At 37.9% G+C, this 13,913-nt stretch overlaps 1 protein-coding gene across 5 annotated transcripts in view; it reads left to right on the plus strand.

The window, feature by feature from the left end:
* tmtc1 (transmembrane O-mannosyltransferase targeting cadherins 1) overlaps positions 1-13,892 on the plus strand; it is a 28,273-nt gene extending 14,381 nt beyond the window's left edge. For 4 of the 5 annotated variants that reach the window (XM_029831495.1, XM_029831493.1, XM_029831496.1 and 1 more), the window contains 14 exons: positions 856-1,045; positions 1,236-1,277; positions 1,888-2,003; positions 2,241-2,408; positions 2,516-2,629; positions 6,075-6,218; positions 7,680-7,788; positions 7,892-7,994; positions 9,491-9,626; positions 10,808-10,952; positions 11,717-11,854; positions 12,147-12,269; positions 13,122-13,199; positions 13,452-13,892. In XM_029831495.1, coding sequence (XP_029687355.1) covers positions 856-1,045; positions 1,236-1,277; positions 1,888-2,003; positions 2,241-2,408; positions 2,516-2,629; positions 6,075-6,218; positions 7,680-7,788; positions 7,892-7,994; positions 9,491-9,626; positions 10,808-10,952; positions 11,717-11,854; positions 12,147-12,269; positions 13,122-13,199; positions 13,452-13,580 — 1,735 coding nt within the window. In that variant the 3' untranslated portion in view covers positions 13,581-13,892. The remainder of the gene's footprint in view (positions 1-855; positions 1,046-1,235; positions 1,278-1,887; positions 2,004-2,240; positions 2,409-2,515; positions 2,630-6,074; positions 6,219-7,679; positions 7,789-7,891; positions 7,995-9,490; positions 9,627-10,807; positions 10,953-11,716; positions 11,855-12,146; positions 12,270-13,121; positions 13,200-13,451) is intronic. The other variant, XM_029831494.1, reaches the window with a different exon arrangement.
* The last annotated feature ends 21 nt before the right edge of the window (positions 13,893-13,913 follow it).

Here is a 13,913-nt window from a genome sequence, read left to right on the forward strand (position 1 = left end):
CTGATTATCTGAATTAGCCAGGATATTACAAAAAACATTTTTTTCTGTATTAACCAGAGTCATTAGCCACCGAACTATGTCTCACCTAACTACAGTATGTCTCCCACTCAAATTATCACAAAAATTCTTCTTGTGGTTTCCTAAACAGATACCGAAAGTGTTGACTTTTATTTCCTCTGCAAGTTGTTCTGTCCACACCGAGACAACTGTCCCTAACACCCTGGAACCTGCCCAGTATATCCATAACAGATATGCCATTTCTGCGGCCCTCCACATCAGCTGGATCAGAGTTAGGAATTACATGTCAAACAGTCAGTAATCTGCCTTGAATATCAGGACTCTACAAGGTTCTCCTCTACATTCTTCTGACTTTGTTGCCTCAATGCTCAGCCGAAGGATTTCATGTGCAATTTTTGTTCCATGAGTTTAAATACTTATACTATTAATATTTCTCAATCTTTCAATGAGAAAGGCGTTATTTATACAATCAATCAATTAATCAATCAATCAATCAATCAATGGAGTGGAGTGGAGGGGAGGGGAGAGCAGAGGTAGAGGAGAGAATAGGCACACATAGTCCACAGAGTACATACGGAAATACATTATATTTAGTAAAGAAGGTTGCCGGTAGGGTCAGGTTGAGTGGGTCAGCAGGGTCGGAGGTCAGTTTGCATGGGGGGGAGAGGTGGCACCCTTGTAGTCCAAGCAAAAAAGAGTTTTCATTATTCATCATTATTTAGGTTAGGCCTTCAGTTTTTAAAAACCTTAACATATAACATATAATTTCCTTTTGTTACCAACCTTCATTTCTTTATCAATCCTCCCCTTCCTGACTTCTCTGCTTTTCCTACCCAGGATATTGACGTATTCATACCTGTTATCCTTCAATGCCTGGTTGCTGCTGGTCCCGGTCGTGCTGTGCTATGACTGGCAGGTAGGAAGCATTCCCCTGGTGGAGTCCCTAGGTGATTTGCGTAATGGGGCAACTGTGCTGCTGGCCCTGGTGATCATCACACTCTGCATACGCTGCCTCTTTTCACTGAAGGTATGAGTATAGAAAGCTGTTCTACGTGTAGTTGCTGACTAACTGCTGACTAAATAAATTTCCATTATTTGAAAGATGTAGGTATTCAATTTAACTATGTCACATTGAAAACAGTACAAGTGGGATCTTGTCATGCCAGTAATATTCATTTTTTTCTTGTCATGGAATAAAACTTTATTCCACCTTTCAGTGTGCCATGTTTGGTGCTCTTTTGCAGGGTCCAAATGGGCAGGTATGTGGCACTGTTGCAGATGCTGTCTGTAGTTAGCACCAGTAATGGTTTAAATTTGGCTCGAGGAAATTTGGCCCATTTCGCCTTTCCCAGCTGCATATGGGTAAAGGCAGGGTACACCCCTGAATGTATCACCAGCTAAGACAGGGCAATTTAGGGTTTTGGTACCTTGCTCAATAGAACCTCGGCAGTGCTCTGAAGGTGTCCTGGCACCTCCCCAACTATCAAAACCCCTTCGAAGATTTATCCACACCAGGAATTGAACCTAGATCCCTCCACTCCTCCACCCAGTCCTCTACAGACAGATCCTTGAAACATCCTCCTGGCCCAATGCCGATCGAATGTTTTTGGGTCGACCCCTGGACTTTTTTGTTTCAAAAGTCTGACATGGAATCATTTAAATGCAGTTTTCAATAAACTCTTGTTGTATTTTGAGACTACTTAAAACCTTCTTAGCACCCAACAGTGAACATTCTATCAATCTTTCAACTGGTCTTAAGATTTTGACCAGGCAAGCAGTAATTGAAGCAAAAATATCTCATTTTCTACTTGTTGTTTTAGTTTTTCCTTTACAAAGACATAACATGTCTCATATTTCCCCCCCCCACAGGAGAGTAGAGAAATACTGGTGGGAGTATTGTTCCTTGTGTTTCCCTTTATTCCTGCCAGTAACCTTTTCTTCAGGGTGGGATTTGTTGTAGCTGAGCGGGTTCTGTATATGCCAAGGTGAGTTTACATCAATAATAGACACACATCAATAAAGTGTGTTGGCTGATTAATTTCTTTAAAACTCATATGAATGATAGTAGATGATTCCTTATTTATTTTTAAAAAGCATGGGTCACAAGAGTGTTTTACTCTCCTTGCTTGGTGGATTGTTATTGCTTCTAGTTTACCTCAAAAAATTATAATATTATCAGGTTTGTTTTTATTTTCATTCGCCATTCTCCTCTTGTCTTATAGTATGGGCTACTGTATCCTGGTTGCTCTTGGTGTGAGTCGCCTGTGCACAGTGGTGGGCAGATATGGCACCACAGTAGTCAGTGTTTCTGTGGTACTACTTCTTCTGTCTTTCTCCTGGAAAACTGTCCATCAGAACCAGGTTTGGCTATCAAGGGAGGCGCTGTTCCGGTAAGCAAAGAAGAAGAGAGGGAAAGAAGGCAGCATCATAGATGGAACTAAAGACAGTGAAATGCTGAGGCCCGTCTCACCGTTTCAACTGTTCTTTCCTATTTCAGGTCTGGTATCCGGACACTTCCTCACAATGCCAAAGTTCATTACAACTACGCTAACTTTTTGAAAGACAGCGGCCAGCTCCAAGAGGCCATTCAGCACTACAGCACCGCTCTCAGGTTTAACACTGAGCCAAACACTCTGTCATGAACTGTAAAAAGGCATAAAAGCAAAACTTGAGTTTAACTTGAAAATCAACCACTGATTAACCTCTCAGGTTTGGATTACTGGTAGAATGATCATAGTTGACTGTGGCCCTCAAGCCAGGCACTAGTAAATGGTGAAGTAAAAAAAAATATCTGGGGCACTCTTATCAGTTAGGGTTAGAGTTAGTTAAAAGGCCTTTATTGCTATGGCTTGGTCATCAGCAGGAGGACCCTATATGAGCCTGGTCCTGTTAAAGTGGAGTTTTGCCACTGTTGCTTGTTGGGGGTCAGGCCCTGGGATTCTGTAAAGCGATTAGAACATTTTTTGATTGTAACAGATGCTATATAAATAAAGATTGATAGATTGATTGATTGATTGATTGATTGATATAAACCTTTTAAAATGCCTTGGACACTTCCTTATAGGTTCTCAAGCCACTGACAGGAAATTGTTATTCTCTTGGATTATGATAGAACACATTATAGCTGAAAGACAGTCAAAACCAAGTGTCACCACCTGTAAAATCAGGGTTAAATTCAATTTTAAAAAGTAAAAATCTGGCTATATTCAGTAATTTCTTAATTTTAGTAAAGCTCAAGACGCTGAGGACATTATTAATTGAGTACCGTGCAACTGTGCTTAAGCAGCAACATCTAGTATTATTAATAGTAATATAAGAATATAGGTGATCAAAATCATCATAAATATAAATATCACATCATCAGAATAATAAATTGTTTTGTAGAAAGACATTCCAAAGACAATACCAATATTTAGACAATCTAACCTGAACTTAATGCTTCTAGGTTTTTACCCCCTGTTTGAGACCAGCTGTAGCAAATTTAATTGATTTTACACAATTTGAAAATATATTACATCCCTGTTACAAAGCCAGGATTTTAAAATGTAAAAATTAGAGCTACAGCTATGGAGTATTTTAGTAATTGAGTATTCTATTCTATTCTAAATTCCTTTAATTAATCAATTGGATAAAACATATTTTTGCTTGGTTAAAAAGCAATAATAAATATAAGAGAAAGAAAGAAATTTTACTCAATAATGAATGGCCAGCTTTAACCAAGCTTCCTTCTTCCGAAATAAGCAATTCCTCAAGACAGAGAAAATTCTTCAGACCATTTTTTTTAACCGAGGTACCTGAATTACTCGAGAAATTGTTTCACTTTTAGGAAAAAGGAGATGAGGATAAATCATGTTTTGCCTTTACCACCCTTAATGTGACCAGTAAAGAAAAACACAAAAAGCAACAGACTTGCACAGAATTCGGCAGTGAGATGAAAGTATGCAGTTAGTTAGTATCATTATCATTTATCATTAAGTCACTATTTCAAGGTCGCTGTAGTTACTTAAAATTACTCATTTGAAGCTAACACATGGCATGGCCTTGTTGCTATACGCCTGCTCGTTGTTGGGTTTTGTGTGTTGGGCTAATGTACAGCTAAAGTTTGACTTATTTATTTTTTGTTGTACACTCATGTAGCATTTTTTTATGCAAGCATATTAATAATGCTAAGCACACTGCTATTGTCTCTTCTTAGGTGAAGAGATAAAATGGGTAATAATCATGTTACCAGGAGCATGGCTTTTTCAGTTACCCCTGCTCTAAAATAATTTACTGATTAGTGTAAGAAGTTTGGTTTGTTCATAGCATTGAAAGCCAGAACCAGTGAGATACAGGCACGGTCTGTACCTTGGAGTAATCTGGACATGTTCCAGTTAGCCAGGACAAGGTAGCTATGGTGGACTGGCCTTGCAAAAGTCCAGCCAAATGTCCCTAGCAGAAACCTAACCAGAGCAAGTGGGTAATATTTGCTGTGGTATTAAAGAATGTTTATCCTCATTTCATCAGGGGCTGTCCTGTTCTGGTGGTGTTCTGAAAACAAGGTGGCCTTTGTGGATACCTGGTATGATCAGGAGAGATCCTACCTGAGATTGTGCAGCTCTCACCTGTAGTAATTTTGTTCATTTTTATCAGAGTTAGATTCTTAAACACTGCTCGGCCTCATTCAACAGCATTAATGCTTTCAGACTCAGGGTTAGTTTCTGTTTCATAATTAATAAAGGTGCACCAAGGGGCGGGGGAGTTCTATCTACAGGTTTTTGCTTGCTGCTGTGCAGGTGTGTTAAGAGACAAAGGGGATAGCTGACAAAGCTGTGATCCTTAGCTCATTTGGAGAATTGCTATTCACACTGATGCTTTGACACTGTAAAAGAAAACTAGCTCTGAGATCCTAAAAAGGGATTTTCTCTGCAAGGGACTGATCTTAACCAACAAATGAATAACCTCCATGGACAGTGTACAGAGCAGGACCCTTCACCATCAAAATGTTGTTTCGCCAGGATTCACAATCTCAAAGCTGAAAACCACTCCAAATCCTTAATGTTATGGGTTTGTTTTTTAAACAACTCAGATATGAACTTGCCAGTGTGTTTCAGCTTGTTTTTCATTTCTGATTGTTGTGATAGTGGTCTTTTTTATCACACCAGCTGTAACAAGATGCACACCTGCCAAATTGTTCAGCGTTTGATTCAGCAGCCCATGGAATATATATCTGAAAGTTTTGGGGTTCATCATGGTATTTTCTGGCAGATGTGAAGTCTTGAATGAGTTTGTCCAGTACCTTTCCTATTGTTTAGTCATGAACTTATACTTTAGCTGAGGCAGGATAGGCCAACAGCTCTTTCAATTTTGATGTTGGTCCTTTTGAGAGTTCCTGGATGAGTCCTCAAGGTCATTTTGGTAATCAGACCACTACTGGGGAGGTCCTTGTTCTTATATTTATCCCTATTTTTGGATAATGGCTCTGACTAATTGCTCTTTGCAGGAGTAACTTTTTTTTTTTTTTATTTCGTCATTGTCTAATATTTAAATAATTGGGATGATGTGAAACAATCAAATGTGACAAATGTGCAAAAAAAAAATTCCAATGGGACAAGAGAAGCTGGTTCATGTCATTACAACCAATGGTCCAGTTATTAATCTAATCTATTTTTCTAAGATGGATTTTATATCTTTTTACAAGTAAATGAGCGTATGAGGACTAAAACAACATATTACGGCATGAAAGGCAAACCACTTTGTCAAATGGCTGATGTCCCATTCAAACCTTTCACAACAGCCTGCTCTCAATGCAGAATAAGTGTTAGAAAGAGCAATGACCTGACTGCTCACCCACAATAATCTATTCCATTCTAGTTTAAACCAAAAAAAGGCAGCCCTGTGCTAGGACTGCAACTTCCTGGTTGAGCATGATAACAACACGTCGTGAAGTTAAAACTAATGGAATTAAGCTTTCAAAGCTCTGGTTTGGCTCACAGAGAATAACTTATTGTGGCTTAATGCACATGGTAGTAAGACAAATCAAAGTTACATCATCTCCTGTCTTCTGATCTTTTCAGGTTGTACCCTCAACATGCCAGTGCAATGAACAATCTTGGCACATTGACTCAGAGCCCAGAGGAGGCAGAGAGCTACTACAGGAAAGCTCTAGTTATCAACCCTCAGCATAACAGAGCCCTGTTTAACCTTGGGAACCTCTTCAAGTAAGAGCTACATAGTGGTTTGCACAGTTCTGGGAAGCTTTTTTGTGATCCAGTACTTTGTGATACCTTTGCTCCAACTAGCAATTAAGACTACATGACCTGGATGAACTTTTTTTGTCCTTTTTGCCCATTTAAAAATTTTTCTACTGGAAATTTTCTAAATCTGTGTTCCCCCTCTGAACTCAGTACATGCTGAGTTATACTGCCTTTGATTACGCTAGTTCAGAATAAGTCAAAAAAGAGGGATGTAAAATCTCTCAAACAGTAGAGGAAAACAGCTAAAATATTTTTTGGACTAAAAATTGAATGAGACATTCATTGGAGGAAGATTAATCTTGTCATTTAACATGTAGAAATACGATCTATTAGTGCATTTCAGTAAATGTGATTATCATCAATAAGTTTATTTATGTCAGTAATTTAATTCAAAAGTGAAACTTATATAAATTCATTATAAACAAACTGATATCAAGTGTACTGAAGAATATTATGAAAAGGTTGGAGATGTATTGGAGACTCAGGGTGTTACTATTTAATTAGCCAATAACTCTAAATGTCCTCTAAATTTGTGTGGACTTGCCTACTTTGGGTCATGAAGGAGAAAAAGCCGAACAGGTGTGAGGGAAAAGATGAACGGGAGATTAACAGATGGATCAGGGCAGCAGTACTGTGGACACATTCCCATAGTGGTTACCACCCACACCAGGTAGTTACACGAACAGAGTTCTAGGAACATTTGGCTCCTAAAGCAGTTCTACTAACTACCCTCAAATCCGCTCCCTCAAAACATTTCTTTATTTACTTTTGGCACTGACTATTGGCCATATATTCCCAACCCTCTCCTGGCTTTGGGTAATGACAAGATTTTGATTAGGTACAAGTAGCTGGAATGAGTTCCCTCTGTTGGTGAGGAGCTCAGATGTCTGAGAACAGCTCAAAGTAAAGGTGCTACTCCATTGAGATGGTTTGAGCATCTGCTCAGGATGCCTCACAGATGCATCCCTGGGAGATGCACTTGGCAGGTCTCAGGGCGAGAACCCCTGGACAGACCTAGGACAAGCTAGGCAGATTCTTTTTGGCTGTCCTGGGAACACCTTGGGATTCCTCTGGAGTAGCTGGTACAAGTGGCTCGGGAAAGGCTCGGGACCGCCCTACTTTTTTGGTCTTACGTAATATAAACATTTTTAGAGATACTGAATTTTAAAAAAAATACAAGTCATAATCATAAAAATAAAAAAAAAATAATCCAGTCTTTGTGTAAAAAATCTATATGAAATTTCAATTTCTGCAATTTTTGCATTGAGTGACTGAATTAACTTTTTGATGGTATTCTAATTTATTAAGATCATAAAGATTGTGGAAATTATATGTAAGAACTGGAGGCCCTGAAATTTTGTGGCTTCTTTAATCATGTCTAATAGACAGTATATTTAATATGGCAGTAATAATGCTATGGTTCAGGTCTCAAGGGAAGGAAAAGGAAGCTGAAAGTCTGCTGAGGAACTCCATTCATTTTGGACCATATTTTGCGGATGCCTACTCCAGCCTGGCATCTCTCTATGCTGAGCAGGTGAAACCCCCAGAAATTCCTAATTCTGAACCTTGTGCTGTTAAAGAACGTTTGGTGCAGATCCTCCACGGTGTAATTGTGTTATACTGTCTCATTTTTACAGAAACGTTTTGCCGAAGCCAAAGAAATGTATCTGAAAGGAATAGAAAGGTGTCCTGAAAACTCTGACCTCCATAATAACTACGGGGTCTTCCTTGTGGATACAGGTCAGACAATTTCAGTAGATCATTTTTTGATAGACCTCATGCATGATTTTTGCTTTGATTAATCCAGTTTGATATGTTGCATTTTATTGTAGTTATTTATATGCTTTTATTGTTAATTGTTGTTTTTGTTTTTGCTTAAGTCATTTAGATTTTTTGTTTTCATTTTAAGTTTTTTACAAATTAATTGATGGATTGCGGGAAGTCATCTACTCATGAAAGGACTTTTGTCCAGTCTACTGAGAAGACATCTTGCTCTGTTACAGCAGACAAGCTGCACACCTCTTACACTCACTCATCAGTCTTTTTTAACATGTTTGTAGGAACAAATGAAATGGAAGAACATTTTCTTATCAGGAACTCATTTGGTTAAACTAAACTGCTAGACAGGAAGTAAAGATCTGAGGAATCATGAGTAACACACCAACACACTGAGAGCGGGGCAGATTGCTGGGATACTTTGGTGAGATCATCAGTGGGTTTGGACTCTAATGGCATTATATATGAAGATTAGTATTTAAGTGTATTTTCTCAATTTATGGGCACTAAAGGAAGCGAATCCAGTAGGTTTAAAGTATGATCTCTTGTTAATTCATATTTATTTTAATTGATGTTTATTTAGCTTTTCAATCAATTATTTAGACCAGTGGATTACTGTAGTCAATCCTGTTCCAACCATCCTTTTGTGACAAGATAGTCCTAATCTTCAATAAAAGTGATCCTTGAAAATTGCTAAATATACGACATGAACTTTACTTTCAAAGTAACGTTTGCTGGTCTGTCTAGGGTTTGGAGCCAAATACAGTTTAACTATGGTTTTTTAGAGTGGCTTTATTAGGTCAACGTGATTAGTGTTTTTAAGACAAGCCTGACATTTGACAGCTGGGTATCTTCTGACTTCATACAGCCGAGAATCATCAGTTTAGATATAAAAATGACATTTTGTCAAATAATATTTCCTTAGTGATGCAAAGATGGTAAAAAAAAGAACCCTATGGAATCCCAGCAATAGAGTATGGGGAGGAAGCATCATTCATTTTTCACAGGAACAAAGTTCAATCACTTAATCCTGATGCTTCTCTATGTAACAAGACACTATGATCTGGTGAAAAGGAGTCTTTGCAGGGGCCTTCAATTAAATTTGCTTTAGGTCTGTAAAGGTATCCTCTCCAGCAGAAGTCTGAGCAATAAAGTGTTGCGATACAGATTTATTTCTTTATTTTTATTTGTTATTAGCAATTAATCGAATAAATTACACTGGTGTTTTATAGGAAAATAAGTCTTTAACATTTATTTCTCAGAAGTCACAAAATACAATGAGCCTTTATGAAAATGGTTCAATAAAATAACAAAATTCTGAGTCTTCATGTTAGAATCTGATATATGAAGAGTCTCGACATGGTCAGTAATGTGTTGATTCACCAAGCATAAATCTCAGCTCTGTTGTGTTTCTTGCTTCTTCGTGCATTCAGGTCATTTCCTAACATCCTTTCTTCCAGGAGAGGACGAGATGGCGGTTGATCACTACCAGCAGGCTATCAGACTGAAACCAACTCACTACATTGCCATGGTAAACCTAGGCCGTCTCCTAAGGCTAAATAACAAAAACCAAGATGCAGAATTTTGGTACAAGAGGTGAGTAAATCATCATGTAGGGTTGGGTTGGTACCACTATTTAATGCTACTATATTCTAAATATAATAGGCATACCAGTAGTTTAGACTGATTAAATCCTGATTTCCCTCTTTCTCTTTTACTTGTATTCTTGGAGGGGGGAATGAGAGGGAGCCATGAGAGGGCCCAAAGATGCATATATATATATATATACTGTATATATACAGTATATATAAAAAGAACCCTATGGAATCCCAGCAATAGAGTATGGGGAGGAAGCATCATTCATTTTTCACAGGAACAAAGTTCATATATATGATATATATATATATATATATATATATGATATATATATATATATATAAGAAGGGTTCTGCGCAGGACCCTCAGACTCCCAGGCCTCTGGTAGAGGACCTGAGTCTGAAGGAAGGAGGCACTGCCCAGGAGGGCGATATATATATATATATATATAGATATAGATATAGATATAGATATATCTATATATCTATATCTAGATATATCTAGATATATATATCTATATCTAGATATAGATATATATATATAAGGAACAAATACAGTTCAGTTTTCTATTCATTAATTTCCAATTAAAAACAGAAATCAGTAAACAAATGAACATTTTAAGTGGTATATCTAAATTTTTAGATCAGTTTGACCGCCTTTGTAATGAACCTCTGTCACTCAACTGTGTTGCACAGTTTTTTGTGTGTTTTTAATGCATTTTCACAAAAATCTGGGACTAATTATCAAGTTTTTGTCATACGACATGACTAAATCTTCTCAAAACTCCCCGGTTCAGTAGAATGTTAATGAAATGGGTGGCAGAAAGAAATCTAAGTATTATGGAGCGAAAGTAGATCTATGTTTACTTTACATGCAAACAGAATATGCTGTAAAAATGAACTAGAGTCAGTCAGGAGGTAGGAAATAACATCCTCTATTTGTTTTAACTATATGCCTTTAAATAACTTTTCCGAACGTAGTGGAGTAAAGCTGATCCGTACTGTTTGATGAGTGGGTCAGGATCAAACCTTGGAATAATGTTTTACATGTGGTAGTCATGAATGCTGATGCCTGATGAACTCTTATGTTTTTTTAAATTATTTTCTATGCTTGTGTCACTTTCATACAACAGCTAATTCATGCTAAAGAAAATCGTCATCAGGTTCTGTCTGTGCTTGTAGGGCCCTGCAGGTGACCAAGAATGTGGATATCCTGACTCCACTTGGAGCTCTGTATTACAACACGGGCCGTTATGAGGAAGCCCTACAGGTGTACAGAGAGGCCACCACCCTGCAACCAGACAACACAGACATATGGCTGGCTTTTGTGAGCATGTGCACGCCAACACGTCACTTCAACTGCCTTTGTTTGCCTAGTACAGTGGGGGTTTCGCAAGATACATTTAAGAAAATTCTTTTATTCATCACAACACTGGGGTTGTGGTGATTTCAACAAGACTGAATTGCAGACTCACTTGCATCGATATCTTCAGCTGATAGCTCTCAACAATAGATAATACCGGAAAATAAAAAACAGACCTTTTCCTCACTTTTTCACTTTAAAAAAGTAAAGGAAAGTTAGATATGGGCCTTTAATTTGCTAACACATCAGAATCCAGTGATCAAGGATTTCTTAAGCAACCTTGCAAGTCATGGGTACAGACCCTGTTGCTATAGAACATTTGATCTGACCAAGAGCACAACAGTGTTTACCTCAGAAGACAGGGCCCGTCTTGACACAACGACTGCTCCATGAGATTGTATTTGTGTGAGGGACTATGTGCACATTAAAAAGTTTTTTATTCTCTCAACTCTGGACCACGAGTGAGTTTTCTCTATCAGAAAATTACAACAATTCTTGCCAATATGGAATTAGGGTGGTGAATTCGTATGGAGTATTGGGCATTTATTGAAAATTTTCCATTTACCTATTACATAACCGGATTCCTTCCCATCTGCAATAAATAGTTTTTGAAAAGTCTCATATTTCAACAGCTGCACTTTGAGGCTAAATGGCAAAAAGCTATCATTGTCTAAATACTTTTACACCTAGTTATATATCCATTTAAATACATACTTTTTTCATTGCAGGCTCAGGTTTTAGCTGTGGCTGATCATACCAATGAAGCAGAGAAGCTAACGCTGGAAATCATATCCAAAGAAATCAGCTGCATTGAATGTTACCGACTCCTTTCTGCCATCTACAGTAAGCGTGGCAATTATACAGAGGTGTGTAAATAGAATCTTTGTTGGTTCATGTGCATGCTTATTACATTTTCCAAACACATTTAATATTAATCTTAAAGTACAGACAGCAGAAGTACGTCCTTCCTTGGCAGTTACACCACAAACTGTTGTTAATAGGTTTTTATCTGTGTATAGAGCTAATACTTAACAGAAAATGCCCTTTATTTGAGCTTTGGGACAAACTAGGCAGTTGACTAATTTTGTGACAACTTCCCTTGTTCTGTTCGGACCGATCCTTCTGTGTTAATTTGCTCTGATTATACCTCTGTGCCAGGCTTTGGGTGCTTTGGACAGGGCCCTCCAGCAGAATCTGGGTGATCTGACAGTGAGAGCAGAGTTGTATTTCTCAAAAGGAAACCAGCTCAGAGAATTGAACCTGCTGGATCAAGCATTCAAGGTCTCTTTCTCTTTCTTTCTCTTCTTCTGAATTTTCAGTAGATTATTCTATAATATGAGTATTCTAGGATATGAGCCCCCAAAAAAGATTGATAATTTTAGGTGATTTATTATACATGTGTGCTATTAACATTATAAAATTTCTGGACCCCTATTCACAACAATTCTCTCAGAGAATCTCCTTCCTATCTTGGCCTAAAAATTCTTAGTGAGGATTCTTTGGTCAAGAATGATTCGGGAAGTTCCTGAGAGCCTCTTTGAGCAAGGACACATAACCTTTTGTCTCAGTGAGGTTTTCAAACAAAGCTTTTAGACAAATTCTGCACGAATTACTCCTTCACTTAGTGGCCAATAACTGGAGCAATGAATTCAACAAAATAAGTTATTTGTTGTCTGTTATAATCTTACCAGATTCACCAAATTCCCTCCGCCTTCACTTCTTTAAGATATTGTTTGATTTCCACTGAGCTTGTTTACTTTGCAAACGGGACAAAAATGTATGATGCAAAAATGCTGAGGTCCATGTTTCCCTCACAGTGTTCTGGAGCACGTAAAGGTATAATAATGAGTTGGAAAATCCTACATTGATGTGCAAATTTTAGTGTGAAATTGGTGTCATGTTTAGTCCAGTTCGTATAACAAATGTAGCTCTGCTTTTGCTGGAGATGTGAATCTTAATCTGGGAGTCATTGGGGTTGAAGGTCACTATGGCTCTGGAGTGAGTGAGTATTTCCAGAATGTACAAGAGGAGAGATGCCTGTTGTAACTGGTGACAGCTAATTTTCATTAGCTTTTCAAAAACACTGCATTCTAATAAAGTTAATTAAGGTCTGTTTTGGTTTTCTCATACTAGAGCTACAAACTGGCAGTGGAGCTCAAACCTGACCAGTCTCAGGCCTGGATGAACATGGGAGGAATTCAGCACATTAAAGTAACAACAGTCAAACTTGCCAAACATCAACATAATAAAAGATATTCAGTTGTGTATTCCTCTGTCAACCAATATTCACTCATATTTAAATCTACCTTATTCTGTAATGTAGCCCAGTTGTAGCCCGGTGCAGTTTGATAGAAATTCACTTTTACAATCGATGCATTATTTATTTTCACAATTGATTTACAGTTGACCCCTCAATGAGCAAGAATGTGTAACAACCTTTATAATAGAACTTACTGTTTGCAGGGAGACTACGCTGCAGCCAGGATGTACTACCAACGAGCTCTGCTTCTGAATCCCAGTTCTAAACTTCTGAAGGAAAATTTGGCCAAGCTGGACCGACTCGAGAGAAGATTATCTGCAGGAGAAAAGTGAAGCCCAAAGCAGCCATAGGACCACTGGATCAAACAGACCTGCTAGTATAAGCTGTTGTGACAAAGTTGATACTGTAGTTGACAGCAGAATTAAATCCACAATACAGACATTTGCAAGTCAACTGTCAGCCGTTTATTTTTCGTGTTGTTAAAGAACATTTTAGGTATTCTACTTTATAAAACAGGTTATAATTTTGTCATCTGTGACATTTCTTCATGGTACTGCAGTGCAGATGTCGTTATGAATGAAACTGCATCCTAATTAGACATGGTATTGGCTATAGGACATGTAATAATAAAAGCTCAAATGCCTGCTGTGCCTGATTTATGGGAT

The sequence above is a fragment of the Takifugu rubripes genome, chromosome 22 (genome assembly GCF_901000725.2).
Source record: "Takifugu rubripes chromosome 22, fTakRub1.2, whole genome shotgun sequence".
Classification (NCBI taxonomy): Eukaryota; Metazoa; Chordata; class Actinopteri; order Tetraodontiformes; family Tetraodontidae; genus Takifugu; species Takifugu rubripes.